A 16,608-nucleotide genomic window follows, 5' to 3' on the forward strand; every position below is an offset into this window, starting at 1 on the left:
TAGGTATCGCTCGTTTAGAGGTTAATAATCAAGCGCTGATTACTAAATGGCTTGGGAGATTTCTAAATGATCAGCACGCGATGTGGAGAAGAGTAGTGTTGTCTATTCACGGGACCTCGCGCTGTTGGGGGCTTGCTCCGGTTAATAATGGGGTTCCCGGGGTTTGGAAGAATTGTGTTATGTTCTGGAACAAATTTAAGGTTGATGGTGTGGGTTTTAATAGAGTGATCCGGGCCACAGTCGGGAATGGTCGCCAAGTTAGGTTTTGGACGGATTTGTGGTTGGGCTCTGCGCCGGTTATGGACAAGTATCCGTCCTTATATGCGGTAGAAAAACATAAAAATGTCTTGTTAGCTGATCGGTTGGTGGTCACTGGATCTTCTCGTCGCTTTGTGTGGGATTGGTTTAGAGCTCCTTGCTCCCATCAGGAGGTGAGCGAGAAGCAGGAGTTGGAAGATCTCCTTCAAGGGGTGGTGATGGTTGACCGTGAAGATTCATGGTCTTGGGCGGTTGGTAGCTGCAAAGAGTTTGAGGTTTCGGCGATTAAAAGATGGATGGTGCGGTCCGTTGTGGACGCTGAGAGTTCCAGTTTCCAATGGAGCGATTGGGTCCCGAAAAAATGTAATATTTTTATGTGGAGGGCCGTTCTGGATAGCCTTCCAACCAAGCAGGCTTTAGCTAGACGTCATTTGTATTGTGATGATCATAGTTGCGCTTTATGTGAGAGTAGTGAGGAATCGCTCGAGCACTTGTTAACCGGGTGTTCCATTTCTATGGCCGTTTGGAATGCGATTGGTTCATGGTGCAACATCCCTAGACTATTTGTTTTTCATGTCAATGATTTGGTGGAAGTGCATAAGGTTTGTGGTGCGACGGGGAATAAAAGGTTGATTATTCATGGAATTGTCATCATTACTTGTTGGAGGATTTGGCGGGCTAGGAATGAAAAGATTTTTTCGGGCAAGAGCACTAACGTGGCAGAAATGGTTGCGGATATAAAATCTTTGGGTTTTCTTTGGTACAAAAATAGATCTAAGATAGGGGTGGTGGATTGGAAAAGTTGGTGTTTATTTGATGTAACGTGATTGTTGGTTTTGGTTTTTGGATTTCAGCGTCTTTCTCCGTCTTGGTGATAGTCGTTGGTTGTGTCTTTTTTTTAATGAAAGTCAATTTTCAAAAAAAAAAAATTTAAAAAAAAATTAACAAGAGATTTTTTTTAAACTCCTTGAAACGTACCATTTTATGTTGCTTGATTGGTGGATAAATGACCTCATTTCCCGCCTCTAATGATATCTCTTTTATTAAATATTATATCAATACGTCCTTTATATAAAAAAATTGTATTTTGACATATTTATTCCTCTCCTCAGTTTCTTTTTTTTTATTTGCCAGTCGTTTTGATGTCGGAATGTCGTATTTAAAAGAATTTGTTTAGCAAATTATAACATTGACCATAAGATTATCATGAAAAAAAATTTTGCACGGCAAGTCGATGGCATTGACTTGACTTGGCATTAAATTTGTTTAATTTGTTGAAATGTTTATGAACCACATATTGTGTTAACATCAATTGTTTTTCAACTTGTCATGCAAGTTAAGATATACGGACTCTTATGAGTTTATTTGACTTAAGTGGTTCTCAATTGTACTATACAGCACTCTTTTTATACAACATTATTAGACAAGGAATTTTTTTGATCAATCAATTATTGAGCATTTGAGTTTGACAATAATTACATAAAGCCCAGTCAATTTTTCACGGAATATATGATCCTATTTTGTATCCACATAAATTGATTTTCTAGCGTTTCGTGAAAGTTGATTTGAAGAGTTTGTTTTATCCGTTTACTAGCTAATTGATTTTTCAGAGTTTAAATATGGTCGTTAAAGAAAATGAAAGCTAATATTGAAAGATAAACAATTGAGTTTGAATTTAAACACCCGATCAACTTGTAAGCCTATAATCAATAATTGAGTTTGAATTTTATAAATAAAAGATTAATAGACGTACAATAAATTAAACAATTGAGTTTGAATTTTATAACCTTAATACATATAATAAACATAAATTAGAAAAAAAACCGTTAATAGACGTACAATAAATTAACATATAACAAACATAAATTGGAAAAAAAAACATTAATAGACGTATAATAAGTTATCATATACCAACATAGAGTTTAAATATAGGGTTTTGGGCACATGTGATGATTTGTGATTAGTGCTATGTAAGTTTTCTTTTATAATTATTAGGATTTTTAATGGGTTCTACTAGGCACATCTCCTATGCGTCCCGTATATAGGCCCACACATAGTCCTCTGTATAGTCATATGCGGGACGTATAGGAATCTGTATAGGATTATACGTGGCATATAGGGGGGAATGTCCTTAGAAAAGCCCTTTTCAATTAAAAAAAAGGTAACTTAACAAAATTTTCGTATGACATGATCACCGACATCACATTGTTTACATTTATCCATAAAGGAGTTTGAAGGGTATCCATGATCTAACGAAGGCTTTAGTTACGCTGGTGTAGCAATGTAACAAGTAGATGGACATTCGGATAACAAAGAGCGCAATGTGTCAGTTCATTGGCTAATCGTGAGCTACTTTGACATCTTGTAGGTTAAATTAATAAACGTAAGAAAGCAATTAATTAAATATTATTCAAAAGTTATCTTTTAAAATACCATGTTATTACTATATTCAACATAGTAAAAGTGATTTATTTTATCAAAGTATTAAAGATAGATTATATATAACACTACAAAATTGGTTTTTACGTATAACATATATAGTTAAATACATAACATAATACCAATCGAATTCTCCAAATTAAGAATAACATATATAGTTAAATACATAACATAATACCAATCGAATTCTCCAAATTAAGACCATCTGTACTCTGCAAATATTTGTTGGCATTTTGGAACACCCCCCTCCCCTTTGTTTCAGGTTGGTAGTTTGGAACCGGTTCTTTGTACAAAACGTTGGTATGGTTCGAGTTTGAGATATTGGGCTATTGGCAACGGTCAAATTAAAAAAAAACATTTTTTTATAAATATAAATACCAACTTCACAATATTCATCATCTTTCAATTTCTCTTCCACCTTCATTTTTTACCCACAAATATGAATCTGCTAAACAATTATGTACTTGGTTTCAGTCAATTCTCCTGACAACCCGACCCAAATAATCCACAACCGAACACCACCAAACCGACCCCTCGATATCCGTGCCTCCTCGGTCTTAATTACAACTCGAGCATGATGGCATGCATGCAACTGCTAGGTTTCGGTTTTCCAGCACCGAACACGATGGCCAGTTTCCAAAATCCGAGCATGATGGCCGGTTTCCAAGAGCACGATAGCCGGTTTCGAACAAGATGAAGAAGAGATGGTGTCGGAGATACAAGATCCTAAGACCTGTGCCAGGTCTAGCCAACGCAAAAAGACGGTGTGTAAGGCCCCGAACCCCGGGAACCCCACAATTGATATTCATACAAAACACTTATAAAAATATTTAAACTTGAAAATAATTCATTTCATTAAAATAACCAATTCAGAGTATAATTCAGCGGAAAACATAAATAATAAAATAAGTTCCCAAAAACCCGGGTATTATGCCCAAAACAAATTTAAATATGATTTATAAAACTTTTTAAAATAAAATGTTCAATAATTATATCTTCCATCCACGTATGCCCTTCACTGTCCAAGTAGCTTCGTGCACGTCCAAGCGATAAGGCATCCTCCTCCTAACCTGAAACTCACACTAACATGCACACAAAGTCAGCTTGAGCTGAGTGAGTTCAAGTTTTATTAAATAACATCAATAAATAATACTCATAATAGTCATTCCAAGAGTTTAAAAGTAAAAGGAGTACATTAGTTAAGCCATCATCTTCAATACATAATCATCCTTATATCTACATGTATATACATACATATAAATAAACATCATTATAAGTGCATCCCTATATAAATATATATATATATATATAACATCCAAATAATAACATCAGGGTCGAGCAAACGTACAACCCAAACACGTAACATCTCATCAACGTATGCAAACACAAAGTAGGCATACGTAACATCCGTAGTCGATAACGACTACAACATCACCAAATATTGGCCATACAATAATATATATATATATACACATACTATAACATCCCAAGGCCAACTATATACTTGCAAGCCTATATAAAATAGTTTAAACGTTTCATCAAGAAAAATCGTTTAGGTGTGCATGCTAGCCCAAAACTTAAAAGAGTTAAAAGGGGCATCATGAAATCACTTGACACGAGACACGGATTCACCACGAGCTAGAGAATCCCTAAGTAATCCCAAGATTCAAACACCTGCCGGTTTACATTCAATCAATACTAACGACATCAAGATGACTCGTTTATCCTACGAGACGTTCTAACGGGGTTCGGGTCACCTAATGCCTCGACCTCATCAAACTAAATCACAACAGCCCCCAAGGCCTCACATTCACCTAAATGACCCTTAGACACTCCCGGGAATAAAGAATTCCCAAATTACCATCGGAAGCACTAGGTGATACCAATACGCGCGTTTAAGAGTCGTTTAGGCTATTAACATCCAACTCAGCCCCGTGTGGACTGTAACACCCCAACCAAAGGCGGATTATACATCGGGGCGCCACATATTGTTTCATTACCCGTGACACTATTTGGTGTCAATATTTATTAATACACATTTATCGCGCGCGCGCAGCGCAACACAAGATAACATAATTCAACATAAATCAATATATTATAAATTATAACATTCGAACAACGATAGCTTGTCTTGATACATTTTAATCTAGGTCCAAAATAAAAGAAAACTTCCTACGTTTCCTCAAGCTCCAAAACAGCTACTGCAAACCTGAACATGTGTTAAAATAAACGTCAAACACTTGCGTGTTGGTGAGAAATCAAGTTTAATGCAATACAGTAAATCTGCGCGCAACACGTGTATGTCTAGAGTTTAACAAGGGTGTAATCAGATTGTGATCAAGCCTAAGATAGATCATAGCTCATAGTTCAATCCGTGCTCCCAATTGAGCACAAAAACGAGAAAACATCTGTGCAAGTGTAAACAAAGAAAAACCGTAAACGATAGGTCTCCCGTGTTCATCCAATGGATCCATGAAAACTTCGGAATAGGCCGAACAAAGCGGTTAATGATACACACATACAAATAAACAGCCAAGTAAACGTCCTCAACACATGGGATACTGCGCGACTAAAGTTCGTAAACAGTTTAAGATTCTAAGTTTGTATGAACACATGAACATCCCAAAACATAAAAATAAAAAGGGATTAGGTACGAGATAACTCACATGATAAACGGTGCGATGAAGATAAATGTAAGAACAACCTTTTAAACAAGCAAAGTTAACCTATAAATAAAGATTATCGGTTTAACGATTGGTTTTAAGTCTTGATTATAAGTAACCATAGATAATAAGTATCGATTTACTTAAACAAATTATTATTAACTAACCGAGATCTGGGCAGATCAAAAGAGAAACGAAGGCAAGGAGATGAGGATGACGGCTGAGGAACAAGGCAAAGCGAGGTGACGGCGACGGCGCCGCGAGGGTCTTCAGCAGGGAGAAAAGAAAGAGATTAAGTGTAGGGTGTGAAATGTTAAAGAAAATGGCTGCATATATATAGGCAAACCCTAGGGGACACAATCCCGGAAAAAGGGGAAAATATCTCACCAAATCTAAGCAAAAGATACGGCAGCAGGAAAAGGGGAAAAGCTGTCAGGTTACTGTTCACAGCACATGGGAGATGTCAGGCGAAACACTGTTCAAGATAAGGAAAAGAAGATCTCAAAAGATATTGTCAGTCACCTTTTTCTGTCAACCAATAGGATTGACGCGCGTGCTGCGCCGAAAGTAACTTTTCAGACACAAAGCAGGTTAGGTCAACAGCTCAAAAGATAAGACATCACAAAAGATAAACGGCTGGATAAAACAAGAGAAAAGACACAAGACTAGCGCGAGAAAGCTGAGTGCGCGAGCGCGAAGGCACACACAGAAGGCTGAGTGCGCAAAGGCACACAGACAAACCTTAGCGCGCCGCGGGAAGAACATAAATCCTTAGCGCGTCGCGGGAAGAACTGAAATCCTTAGCGCGTCGCGGGAAGAATTACAATTCTTAGCGCGCTGCGGGAAGAATTACAATTCTTAGCGCGCTGCGAGAAGAACTACAAATTTACAGCGCGTCGCGGGAGGACCTACAATTCTTAGCGCGTCGCGCGAAGAAGTATCATTCTTAGCGCGCCGCGGGAAGAACTATAGTTCCTAGCGCGTAGGGCAGGAACAGTCAATCTTCACGCAGGCTTCCTTGTAAGGAGTCTGGCGCGTGGAGCTGCGCAGACATCCTTAGGCGGGAAGAGCCAAAGGACAAGCAAAGAGTTAAGAGAAAAAGGGGTTCAAGGCTCAAGGGTTAAACAAAAGGGGGGGGGGGGGGGGCGGGATGGCGACAAGAGAAAAAAAGGCGGGACGGCGGAAAGAAAAGAGAAGAAGAGGAAGGAGAGGCGGAAGAAACATATTATTAAAAATATATATATATAAGATTTGTTAAATGTTAAACTTATAAAGATTATTATTTAAATTTTAAATCATAAAAAGAATCGGATCAGAAAACGGGTATCTGGGTCGGGTCAGATTCGGGCAGATGTTACAGTCTCCCCAACTTTAAGAAATTTCGTCCCGAAATTTATCTCGAAGTAGGATGCGCAAAGAAAAGGTACGGGGATGAGGTCGATCAGAAAATCGTTTTCATTAAGGTTAAGCGTGCAATCCTTAATCACAGAGTTTATTAAAATAGTTTCGCCGTTAGCCAATTCAACAGAAATTTTCGCTTAAGTTAATGCGCGGTCGCGCGAGCTTCTGCTCAAACGCGCGAGAAATAAAACTTCTATCGGCGCCAGTAACAAAAAGTATAGATGCATAATGCTCGTTAAGTAAAAATGTACCATTAACTACGTCATTATTCGCTTGCGCTTGGTGCGCGGTTATGTTAAAAGCTTGTCCGCGCGTTACTTGGTTTGCAATTTGGTTCACCGGATTCGCTTGCGTAATCTGAACTTGTAGCCTCGGGCACGCGTTCCGGAAATGACTGGGATCACCGCAGTTAAAGCACGATCTTGGTTGTGGATTCTGGTACGTTGGTTGTGGGTTCTGCGGGTAGGTTGGTGGTGTTTGCACAATTGGGTTGGAGGGATGGACTCTATAGTACTCAGCAGAGTGACCAGCGCGGCCACATCGGTTACATTGCCTACACGGGGCTTGAGTTGGGTGGTGAAATTTACAGGTTGGGCAGAAGGGCTGGTTTCCTGTGTAGGGTTTCTTAGTTGATGGGGCAGGGAGTGCAGGATTGGTTAAGGCATAGTTGTGGACTACAGGAGGTGTTGGGTAGGTAGACAGTGGGTTAGGCGCGTATACTGGAGGTTGGTAAATGGGTTGCTGGACAACGAGTGGGTTGGTAAGCGCGTAAGCTTGATGATTGGTTTTGCGTCTACGTTTATGGTTTGAGGGTTCTGGCTTGGTTTCTGTTGATTCTGGGACAGTCTTGGTGGGTTTGGTCTTTTCAGATCCGCGCAGGAACAGGGTTCCTGCTCTGACATGGTTGTCGCTGAGCACAGCGGCCAACTCGATGGCGTCAGAGAGGGTTACTGGGTTCCTCGCCCATACTGAATCTTGAATTTCCATGGGAAGACCCCCAAGAAATTTCTCGATGGCTCGGCGGGAAGGGGTGACAAGGTGAGGGACACGCAAACTTAGTTCGTGGAAGTGCGTCGCGTACTCGCGCGCTTCGCCACTGTACTGCTTCAAGTTCCAGAATTCCTCCTCAAGGCGCTTGACTTCGTTGGGAGGGCAGAATTCTCGCGTCAGAAGTTCCTTGAATTCCTCCCAGAGCATGCTAGAAGCAGCTTCTGCGCCACGCGCATGAGCTACTCCATTCCACCATGTAAGCGCCCTTGATTCCAGGACACTTGAGGCATATAAGGTTCGTTGGTTTGGAGGGCAATGGGTATGGAGAAAAGTGTTTTCAATTTTCTCGAGCCACTGGAGCATTACGGTGGCTCCTTCGAGTCCTTTGAATTTCGGAGGGTTACCCGCATTAAAAGATTTAATATTGTAACCAGAGTGGTTGGTATTGTTTTGGTTTAAGGCTTGGGCTATCGCGGCGGCCATTTCCTGGGAACGTTGCTGCCTACGTCTGCGCGCGGCTTCTCTCCTCTGATAACGAGCTGATAGCGGAGGCATTCTATAAAAGTTCTAGTTTTAGTTAATATCATATTATGAGAAACCGTTTTAGCGCAAAGTATAACCCTGTTAAAGCTTGTTTTCGCGAAGTCAAATGCTAACAAAAGTTAAGGTAAAGTAAATGACTTAATATGCAGACTTAATAAAGGTAACAAATTCGAATTGGGAATCGACAATTCATGTATCACCATGACTTTCCGAATTCTCAATTTAAAATATACGAGCAAATGAGTATTGGAGATTGACGATTTATGTATCACCATGACCTTTCAATCCTCAATATAAAATACACAAGTAAATAAGCATTGGAGATTGACAATTCATGTATCACCATGACTTTTCAATCTTCAACTTAAAAATATAAAGTAAATGGGAATTGAAAGTCAACTATTCATGTATCACCATGACTTCTCGGATTTTCAATTCCAACAAACGAACATAAACAAAAATCGAAAGATCGCGAAATAAAACATAAAATCATATACTGCGCAGGCGCGAGCATATTTATAAATAACGAGTAATTAACAATAAGCGCGCAAACATGAGATTTCTCTCATGCGCGAGAGGGGACTTAAGTTTTCTAGGTCGTTACGTCTAACCACCTATCCTAAAGCCAACGAGCTCTGATACCAATCTGTAACACCCCGACCAAAGGCGGATTATACATCGGGGCGCCATATTTTGTTTCATTACCCGTGACACTATTTGGTGTCAATATTTATTAATACACATTTATCGCGCGCGCGCAGCGCAACACAAGATAACATAATTCAACATAAATCAATATATTATAAATTATAACATTCGAACAACGATAGCTTGTCTTGATACATTTTAATCTAGGTCCAAAATAAAAGAAAACTTCCTACGTTTCCTCAAGCTCCAAAACAGCTACTGCAAACCTGAACATGTGTTAAAATAAACGTCAAACACTTGCGTGTTGGTGAGAAATCAAGTTTAATGCAATACAGTAAATCTGCGCGCAACACGTGTATGTCTAGAGTTTAACAAGGGTGTAATCAGATTGTGATCAAGCCTAAGATAGATCATAGCTCATAGTTCAATCCGTGCTCCCAATTGAGCACAAAAACGAGAAAACATCTGTGCAAGTGTAAACAAAGAAAAACCGTAAACGATAGGTCTCCCGTGTTCATCCAATGGATCCATGAAAACTTCGGAATAGGCCGAACAAAGCGGTTAATGATACACACATACAAATAAACAGCCAAGTAAACGTCCTCAACACATGGGATACTGCGCGACTAAAGTTCGTAAACAGTTTAAGATTCTAAGTTTGTATGAACACATGAACATCCCAAAACATAAAAATAAAAAGGGATTAGGTACGAGATAACTCACATGATAAACGGTGCGATGAAGATAAATGTAAGAACAACCTTTTAAACAAGCAAAGTTAACCTATAAATAAAGATTATCGGTTTAACGATTGGTTTTAAGTCTTGATTATAAGTAACCATAGATAATAAGTATCGATTTACTTAAACAAATTATTATTAACTAACCGAGATCTGGGCAGATCAAAAGAGAAACGAAGGCAAGGAGATGAGGATGACGGCTGAGGAACAAGGCAAAGCGAGGTGACGGCGACGGCGCCGCGAGGGTCTTCAGCAGGGAGAAAAGAAAGAGATTAAGTGTAGGGTGTGAAATGTTAAAGAAAATGGCTGCATATATATAGGCAAACCCTAGGGGACACAATCCCGGAAAAAGGGGAAAATATCTCACCAAATCTAAGCAAAAGATACGGCAGCAGGAAAAGGGGAAAAGCTGTCAGGTTACTGTTCACAGCACATGGGAGATGTCAGGCGAAACACTGTTCAAGATAAGGAAAAGAAGATCTCAAAAGATATTGTCAGTCACCTTTTTCTGTCAACCAATAGGATTGACGCGCGTGCTGCGCCGAAAGTAACTTTTCAGACACAAAGCAGGTTAGGTCAACAGCTCAAAAGATAAGACATCACAAAAGATAAACGGCTGGATAAAACAAGAGAAAAGACACAAGACTAGCGCGAGAAAGCTGAGTGCGCGAGCGCGAAGGCACACACAGAAGGCTGAGTGCGCGAAGGCACACAGACAAACCTTAGCGCGCCGCGGGAAGAACATAAATCCTTAGCGCGTCGCGGGAAGAACTGAAATCCTTAGCGCGTCGCGGGAAGAATTACAATTCTTAGCGCGCTGCGGGAAGAATTACAATTCTTAGCGCGCTGCGAGAAGAACTACAAATTTACAGCGCGTCGCGGGAGGACCTACAATTCTTAGCGCGTCGCGCGAAGAAGTATCATTCTTAGCGCGCCGCGGGAAGAACTATAGTTCCTAGCGCGTAGGGCAGGAACAGTCAATCTTCACGCAGGCTTCCTTGTAAGGAGTCTGGCGCGTGGAGCTGCGCAGACATCCTTAGGCGGGAAGAGCCAAAGGACAAGCAAAGAGTTAAGAGAAAAAGGGGTTCAAGGCTCAAGGGTTAAACAAAAGGGGGGGGGGGGGGGCGGGATGGCGACAAGAGAAAAGAAGGCGGGACGGCGGAAAGAAAAGAGAAGAAGAGGAAGGAGAGGCGGAAGAAACATATTATTAAAAATATATATATATATAAGATTTGTTAAATGTTAAACTTATAAAGATTATTATTTAAATTTTAAATCATAAAAAGAATCGGATCAGAAAACGGGTATCTGGGTCGGGTCGGATTCGGGCAGATGTTACATGGACCCAACATGATAAAATCACAGCCAACAAGTCCACACAACGCTACACGAGTCAAATGGGTCGGTAATTCGCAAGTACAACGCACCAACTACTTAATAAACGCAATTGCGCGTTGTACCGACCCGTTGGAGTAACCGACAACCAATTCAGCCCCATAACTTATAAAAATAATTTTTCAACAACCCGTACATCAAACCAAGTGTCCCCGAGCTGAATTGATCGTTAATCACTTCAACCCTCGCGTTAAACGCACCAAACTACAATTCTAGTCAACCGAACACAATCTTTCAAACGATAACTAGTTGACCAATCTAACGAACCCCAATGAATATGGTTTTTAAGTATGATATACTACACATACCTAGGAGGATTTTGGTGCAAAAACCTCAATCAAAACAGTCCTGGAAAAGCTCAATTGGACAGCCACCCGGTTAGCCTACAACAAGCCATTAATCGATCAATACACGTGTTATAACAACCAATTATGGTGTAAAAGACTTGGGGAATCGTAGTACTAACCTTTAATTGATGTTTTACGCTCACGACTTGGCCGAAAAAAGAAAAATCGCAGGGGGGGTGAGTTGCGCCGATCGGACAGCAAGAGTGGGGTTAGGGTTTTCTTTTTTTTTTAATGATATAAAATAATAAGTTTCGTTCTAGCCCCTCCAAATTGAAGTATATGGCATCTTGGAAGAAAAGTTAAACGATTAAACATACCAGGATGACGTAAAGGCTTCTGAGAAACGTCGGTTAATTCCCGAGAATTATACATACTCTACAAGCTTTAAATCTTTGAACCGGGAATTAACGGGTGTTACAAGGTGAGAGAAAACACACAAAGAAACCCCCAGTTTTAAACACAACGTAAGTGGGTTTAAAGATTAAATTAATTGGGTTGTAAGAGATTATATTAAGTCGGTTTTTGAGATTAAGAAGAAAAACTAAATGCCTTCCTATCCTTCTTAAAAAAATCAAACTTTTTATTTGATCTCAATCCTAGGTTTATTTGGATATCCTTTAGGGTCTGTTTGTTATAAGGTAATAGATTGAATGAATGAATGGAAAGGACGAATGAATGAAACGGATCACTACCATTACATTTTCATGTTTGGTTACCCGATGTAAAGGAAATAAACTATTATTTTGTATTGTTTGGTAAGAGGAAAAGACAAAGGAGTGGAATAATTCATTAAAAATGACAAAAATACCTAACCTAAAAAATTAATTAAATTTTACAATTTTCACAATATTACCCAATTAAAAATTATAAAGTTATATTTAAATAATAACATAATTTTTACTAATATAGAGTAAAAATCATTCAAACGCTTTAAAAATAAATAATAGATTCACATAATTAACTATACAAAAAAATTTTCAAACATAATACTGTTCGACAAAATAATAATCAAGTTTCAACAAAAATTCAGAATTGCATAGCATTTAGTTTAACTTGTTAAAGAGTAACAATTAAATTGAAAACAATATGTCTAGTTAATTGGAATTACGAGATTGGGAAAGATAATGAAGAAGGACAAGGATGGAAAAAACTATATCGTCTAGGAAAGAACGGAAAAAAAACATGGGTTAAGGGAGGAATGGATTTGAGGTTTTTAGAAGGAATGGGATTCCATAAGTAATTGATTATTCTTTTACATTTAGCAACCAAACATGTTTTAGTTCATTATCCTTGGATGACTCATTCGTTCTTCCATAATCTCTTACCAAACATTATCTTATTATCAGGCATACAAAGGTGACCTTTTGAACATCTGAGTTGAGTGGACCAGAGCCCAAGTTACATGGATCAACTGTATGGGCCTACACAACTTTATGAAAGTTGGGCTAAAACATACACAAATCCACCCAAAAAAATGAAATAAGGGCTTCTCGGTAATTTGATTTATAAAAAAGAAAGTTCTCTTTTTATGATACTTCAAGCATCTTTTGTTTTAAGAAAAAAGAAATCCAATGGGAGGTTGTTTTGAAAATTACAAAAGTTACATGTTCGTATCTCTAGCAATCAAACATACCCTTGGATGTTTGATTGATGAAAAATGATCACAAAAAGACGATTACCTTGACTTGACTTGGCTTTCAATTTGTTTAGTTTCTTCGTGAACCCAATATTTTTGTTACGTTAACTTCAATTGCTTTCCTAACTTGTCATGCAACTTAACATATATGGACTCTTTTGAGTTTAATTGACTTATGTGTGGTTCTCAATTGTAATATATAGCATTATTAGACAGTGAAATTTTTGGATCAAACAATAATTGAGCATTCGAGTTTGACAGTATTTGCATGATGCTCCACCTATTTTTTTCATGGAATAATTCAATTTGTATCCGCACTTATTGATTTTCTAACATGTCTTGAAAGTTGAGTTGGAGATTTTGAGATTTTGTTTTATCTGTATACTTGAGTTTTCAAAGTTTAATAAGGACAAATAAAAGCTATTGTTGAAAGAGAAAGAGAAACAATTGGGTTTGAACTTAAACAGGCGGTCATCTCGTAAGCCTACAATCAATAAAATTATAAAATGAATAGATTAACTAATATTTTAACTTTAATACTGATAACAAATATACAAATATAAATCTGAATAGTATATTAATAGAGCTATATAAGTTAACATATACTGACATAGAGTTTAAATATAGGGTTTTGACGGGTACAATTTTGACTATTTGTGGTTAGTGTTAGGCAAGTTTTCTCCTGTAATGATTAGACCATGTTTAATCATAACCCCTCCTTTGGGGTGCTATGCGACACATGTCCGCTACGTCAGCAAGGGGGTTTGACAAAAAATGGTGTAATATATGGTATAACCATTCATTGCAACCATTACCCAATAATTAGTTAAGTCTTATAATTTAAATTATATATAAATAACATACATATTTTGTTAGTTGCCCCAAATAACACCCTAGGATAGTATGACCGGTTCAATATTTTTGAAGACTTAAAGCTAACTTAAATATTGAGGCTTTTTTAACCAATTATTTATTAAAGCATCACGTTTTAGTTATTATTTTGTCTCTTTGAATGGCATTATTCGTACTTTCGAATTCGAATTGATATCATAAGAATGATTATATCTAAATCAATTATCAATCAACAAATCAAGAATATAATACAAGTAATCACTTTATTACCCAAAGCCTAAAATATAATTCAGTCCACAGATGGACTAACTTAAGCAATAAAAGATTGAAGCAAAGTACTAACCTAATATTAAGCAGAATGCTAGAATTGCAATGCCAACACTTGGCAATCAAAGACCAGCCACATGATTTGCCAATTGTAATGGTACGGATGTCAAGGAAAAAAAAGATTTTTTAGAACGATAATTTTCTTTTTTGTGTTTAGATCGACCACCATACTCTCCTGTTTGGAGAACCCATTGCCCCACTCTGGCCAGACTATATTGTCTTAACTGTGCTCACACTAACTTTAGAGTTTGGATTGGGCGTTCCCCGAGAAACCATGCGGTCGGTTGCCACAAAAGCCAAACTCTGGCGTAACAATAGCGTAACACACGGTTGGACAAATACCTAGGTGGGCTCAAGATCCGAACTGACAACTTCGCAAGACCTAGCTCAAACATTTCATTACCATCCACCCAAAGTTATACAAGTAGAGATCGAACTTGGTTCTTCACCTGAAAATCCAAGTCTTCCTACCACTAGAGTAAATAACATGCTATTATTATTATTTGGAAAATTGGAAATAAATAATCCCACCTTTTCTTTATTGGCCGATGATAATCTCACTTTTAAAAATCACTAGCAATGGTCCCACCTTTTAACTATTTTTGTCTCACTGGTCCTCCGTTAAAAAATACTTAACGTCATTTTAACTATTGAATAAACGTTCGAAATAAGTTTTACATCGATCGACTCGTATCGTTCTTCCGATCAAAAGCCCTAAAACATCGGTTTGAAACTAGGGAAAAACATAACGACGTTAAGTATTTTTTAACGGAGGACCAGTGAGACAAAAATAGTTAAAAGGTGGGACCATTGTTAGTGATTTTTAAAGGTGAGATTATTATTGGTCAATACACAAAAGGTGGGATTATTTATTTTCAATTTTCCTTATTATTATTATTATTATTATTATTTATTTACTTAATATAATTGTAAACAACCGTTAAAAAAACATAGTATTAATATATAAACTTTTTTTTAGAGGCCTAAGTATTAGGGTCTCAAGCTAGAGCTTGGGCTCCTATATCTGTCAAGCTGGCATGACACTGTGTAACAACAAGCTTTCTGGAAGATTGCCATCTTCATTGAACATGTGTAACAACAAGCTTTCTGGAAGATTGCCATCTTCATTGAAGAACTTGATATACCTACGTTTCCTTCAACTTGCTGGAAACAAATTTGTTGGCAGAATTCCAACATGGCTGGGAACAAAAATCACGTTTTTGAGCATTCTCAATCTCAGATCAAACAATTTTCGCAGATTTATACCTCGTGAGCTTTGTTATCTTACAAGTATTCATATATTGGACCTTGCTCATAATAACCTATCTGGAAATATACCAAGATGCTTCAAAAATTTCACTATCCTTGCTGGAAAAGGATATATTTCAAATGATATATTTTTCTTAATAACTAGTGGTTATGAATATGTATCTGGTAGTGCTTCATTAGTAATGAAAGGAAGAGAAGACACAGATAGCACTATCCTCGGGTTTGTGCTAATTGTGGACCTTTCAAGTAACAACTTAACTGGGCACATACCAAGTGAGCTAATGGCACTTCATTCATTACTGTCTTTGAACTTATCAAGAAATCAACTGACTGGGAGCATCCCGAAGAACATTGGAGATATGAAATCACTTGAATCATTTGATGTGTCTCTTAATCAGCTTTCTGGTGAACTTCCCGTAAGTTTATCAAGCTTGAATTTTTTGAGCAGCTTCAATGTGTCCTACAACAATTTTACTGGAAGAGTTCCAACAAGCACACAACTGCAGAGTTTCACCGAGTCCAGCTTCTGTGGCAACAAACTGTGTGGAGATCCGCTGCCTGAAAGTTGTGCAGTTGCAGTACCAGATGCCCACCATGAAGATGAAGATGAAGAGGAAAAAGGCGGAGCACACGTAGCAGATTTGGGACTAATTACCAGCACAGTTTTTGGGCTCATTGCTGGTTTTTGGGTGGTTGTAGTTCCTTTGATTGTCAGCACCAGGTGGAGAATTGAATATTTTGGTTTCTTGAAGTATATGATATGTGATGTCATTTGTAAGTACTGGTGTAACGTGTTTCATAAGTGTTGAAGAATGTTGTGATATGTTCAGTTTCACTTTGAAAAGATAGACATATTGTATTTGTAATAAAGTTACAACTTTAGTTTTTTCTTGTATGATCACCCATATTGAACTTTGGTTTTTGAATTTTTGAAATCGTTTGGTTTTGCTTTCAGTTTGGTTCGGGCTCGGTTATTTCGGTTTAGTTATTCGAGCTTAAAAATTTTGGGGCGAAAAATAAAAAAGAACTGAAATAATAAATTTGAGCATAAATTATTTTGTTAGTTTTGTTAATTAGTAACTAATTGATTTCTTTACATT

General features: G+C 37.9%; 1 protein-coding gene across 1 annotated transcript; it reads left to right on the forward strand.

The window, feature by feature from the left end:
- Positions 1-15,276: 15,276 nt before the first annotated feature.
- On the forward strand, positions 15,277-16,317 carry LOC143589470 (receptor-like protein EIX2). Its single transcript, XM_077070222.1, has one exon. It carries the CDS (start codon positions 15,277-15,279, stop codon positions 16,315-16,317), a length of 1,041 nt encoding a protein of 346 aa, XP_076926337.1.
- The last annotated feature ends 291 nt before the right edge of the window (positions 16,318-16,608 follow it).

Source organism: Bidens hawaiensis, unplaced genomic scaffold, assembly GCF_021521415.1.
Source record: "Bidens hawaiensis isolate Kalapana, Puna unplaced genomic scaffold, B.hawaiensis_p1.1 tig00037575_1, whole genome shotgun sequence".
In the NCBI taxonomy this organism is placed as follows: domain Eukaryota; kingdom Viridiplantae; phylum Streptophyta; class Magnoliopsida; order Asterales; family Asteraceae; genus Bidens; species Bidens hawaiensis.

Coding starts and splice junctions, on each gene's coding strand:
- LOC143589470 (XM_077070222.1), top strand. CDS start 15,277: ATGACACTGTGTAACAACAAGCTTTCTGGAAGATTGCCATCTTCATTG.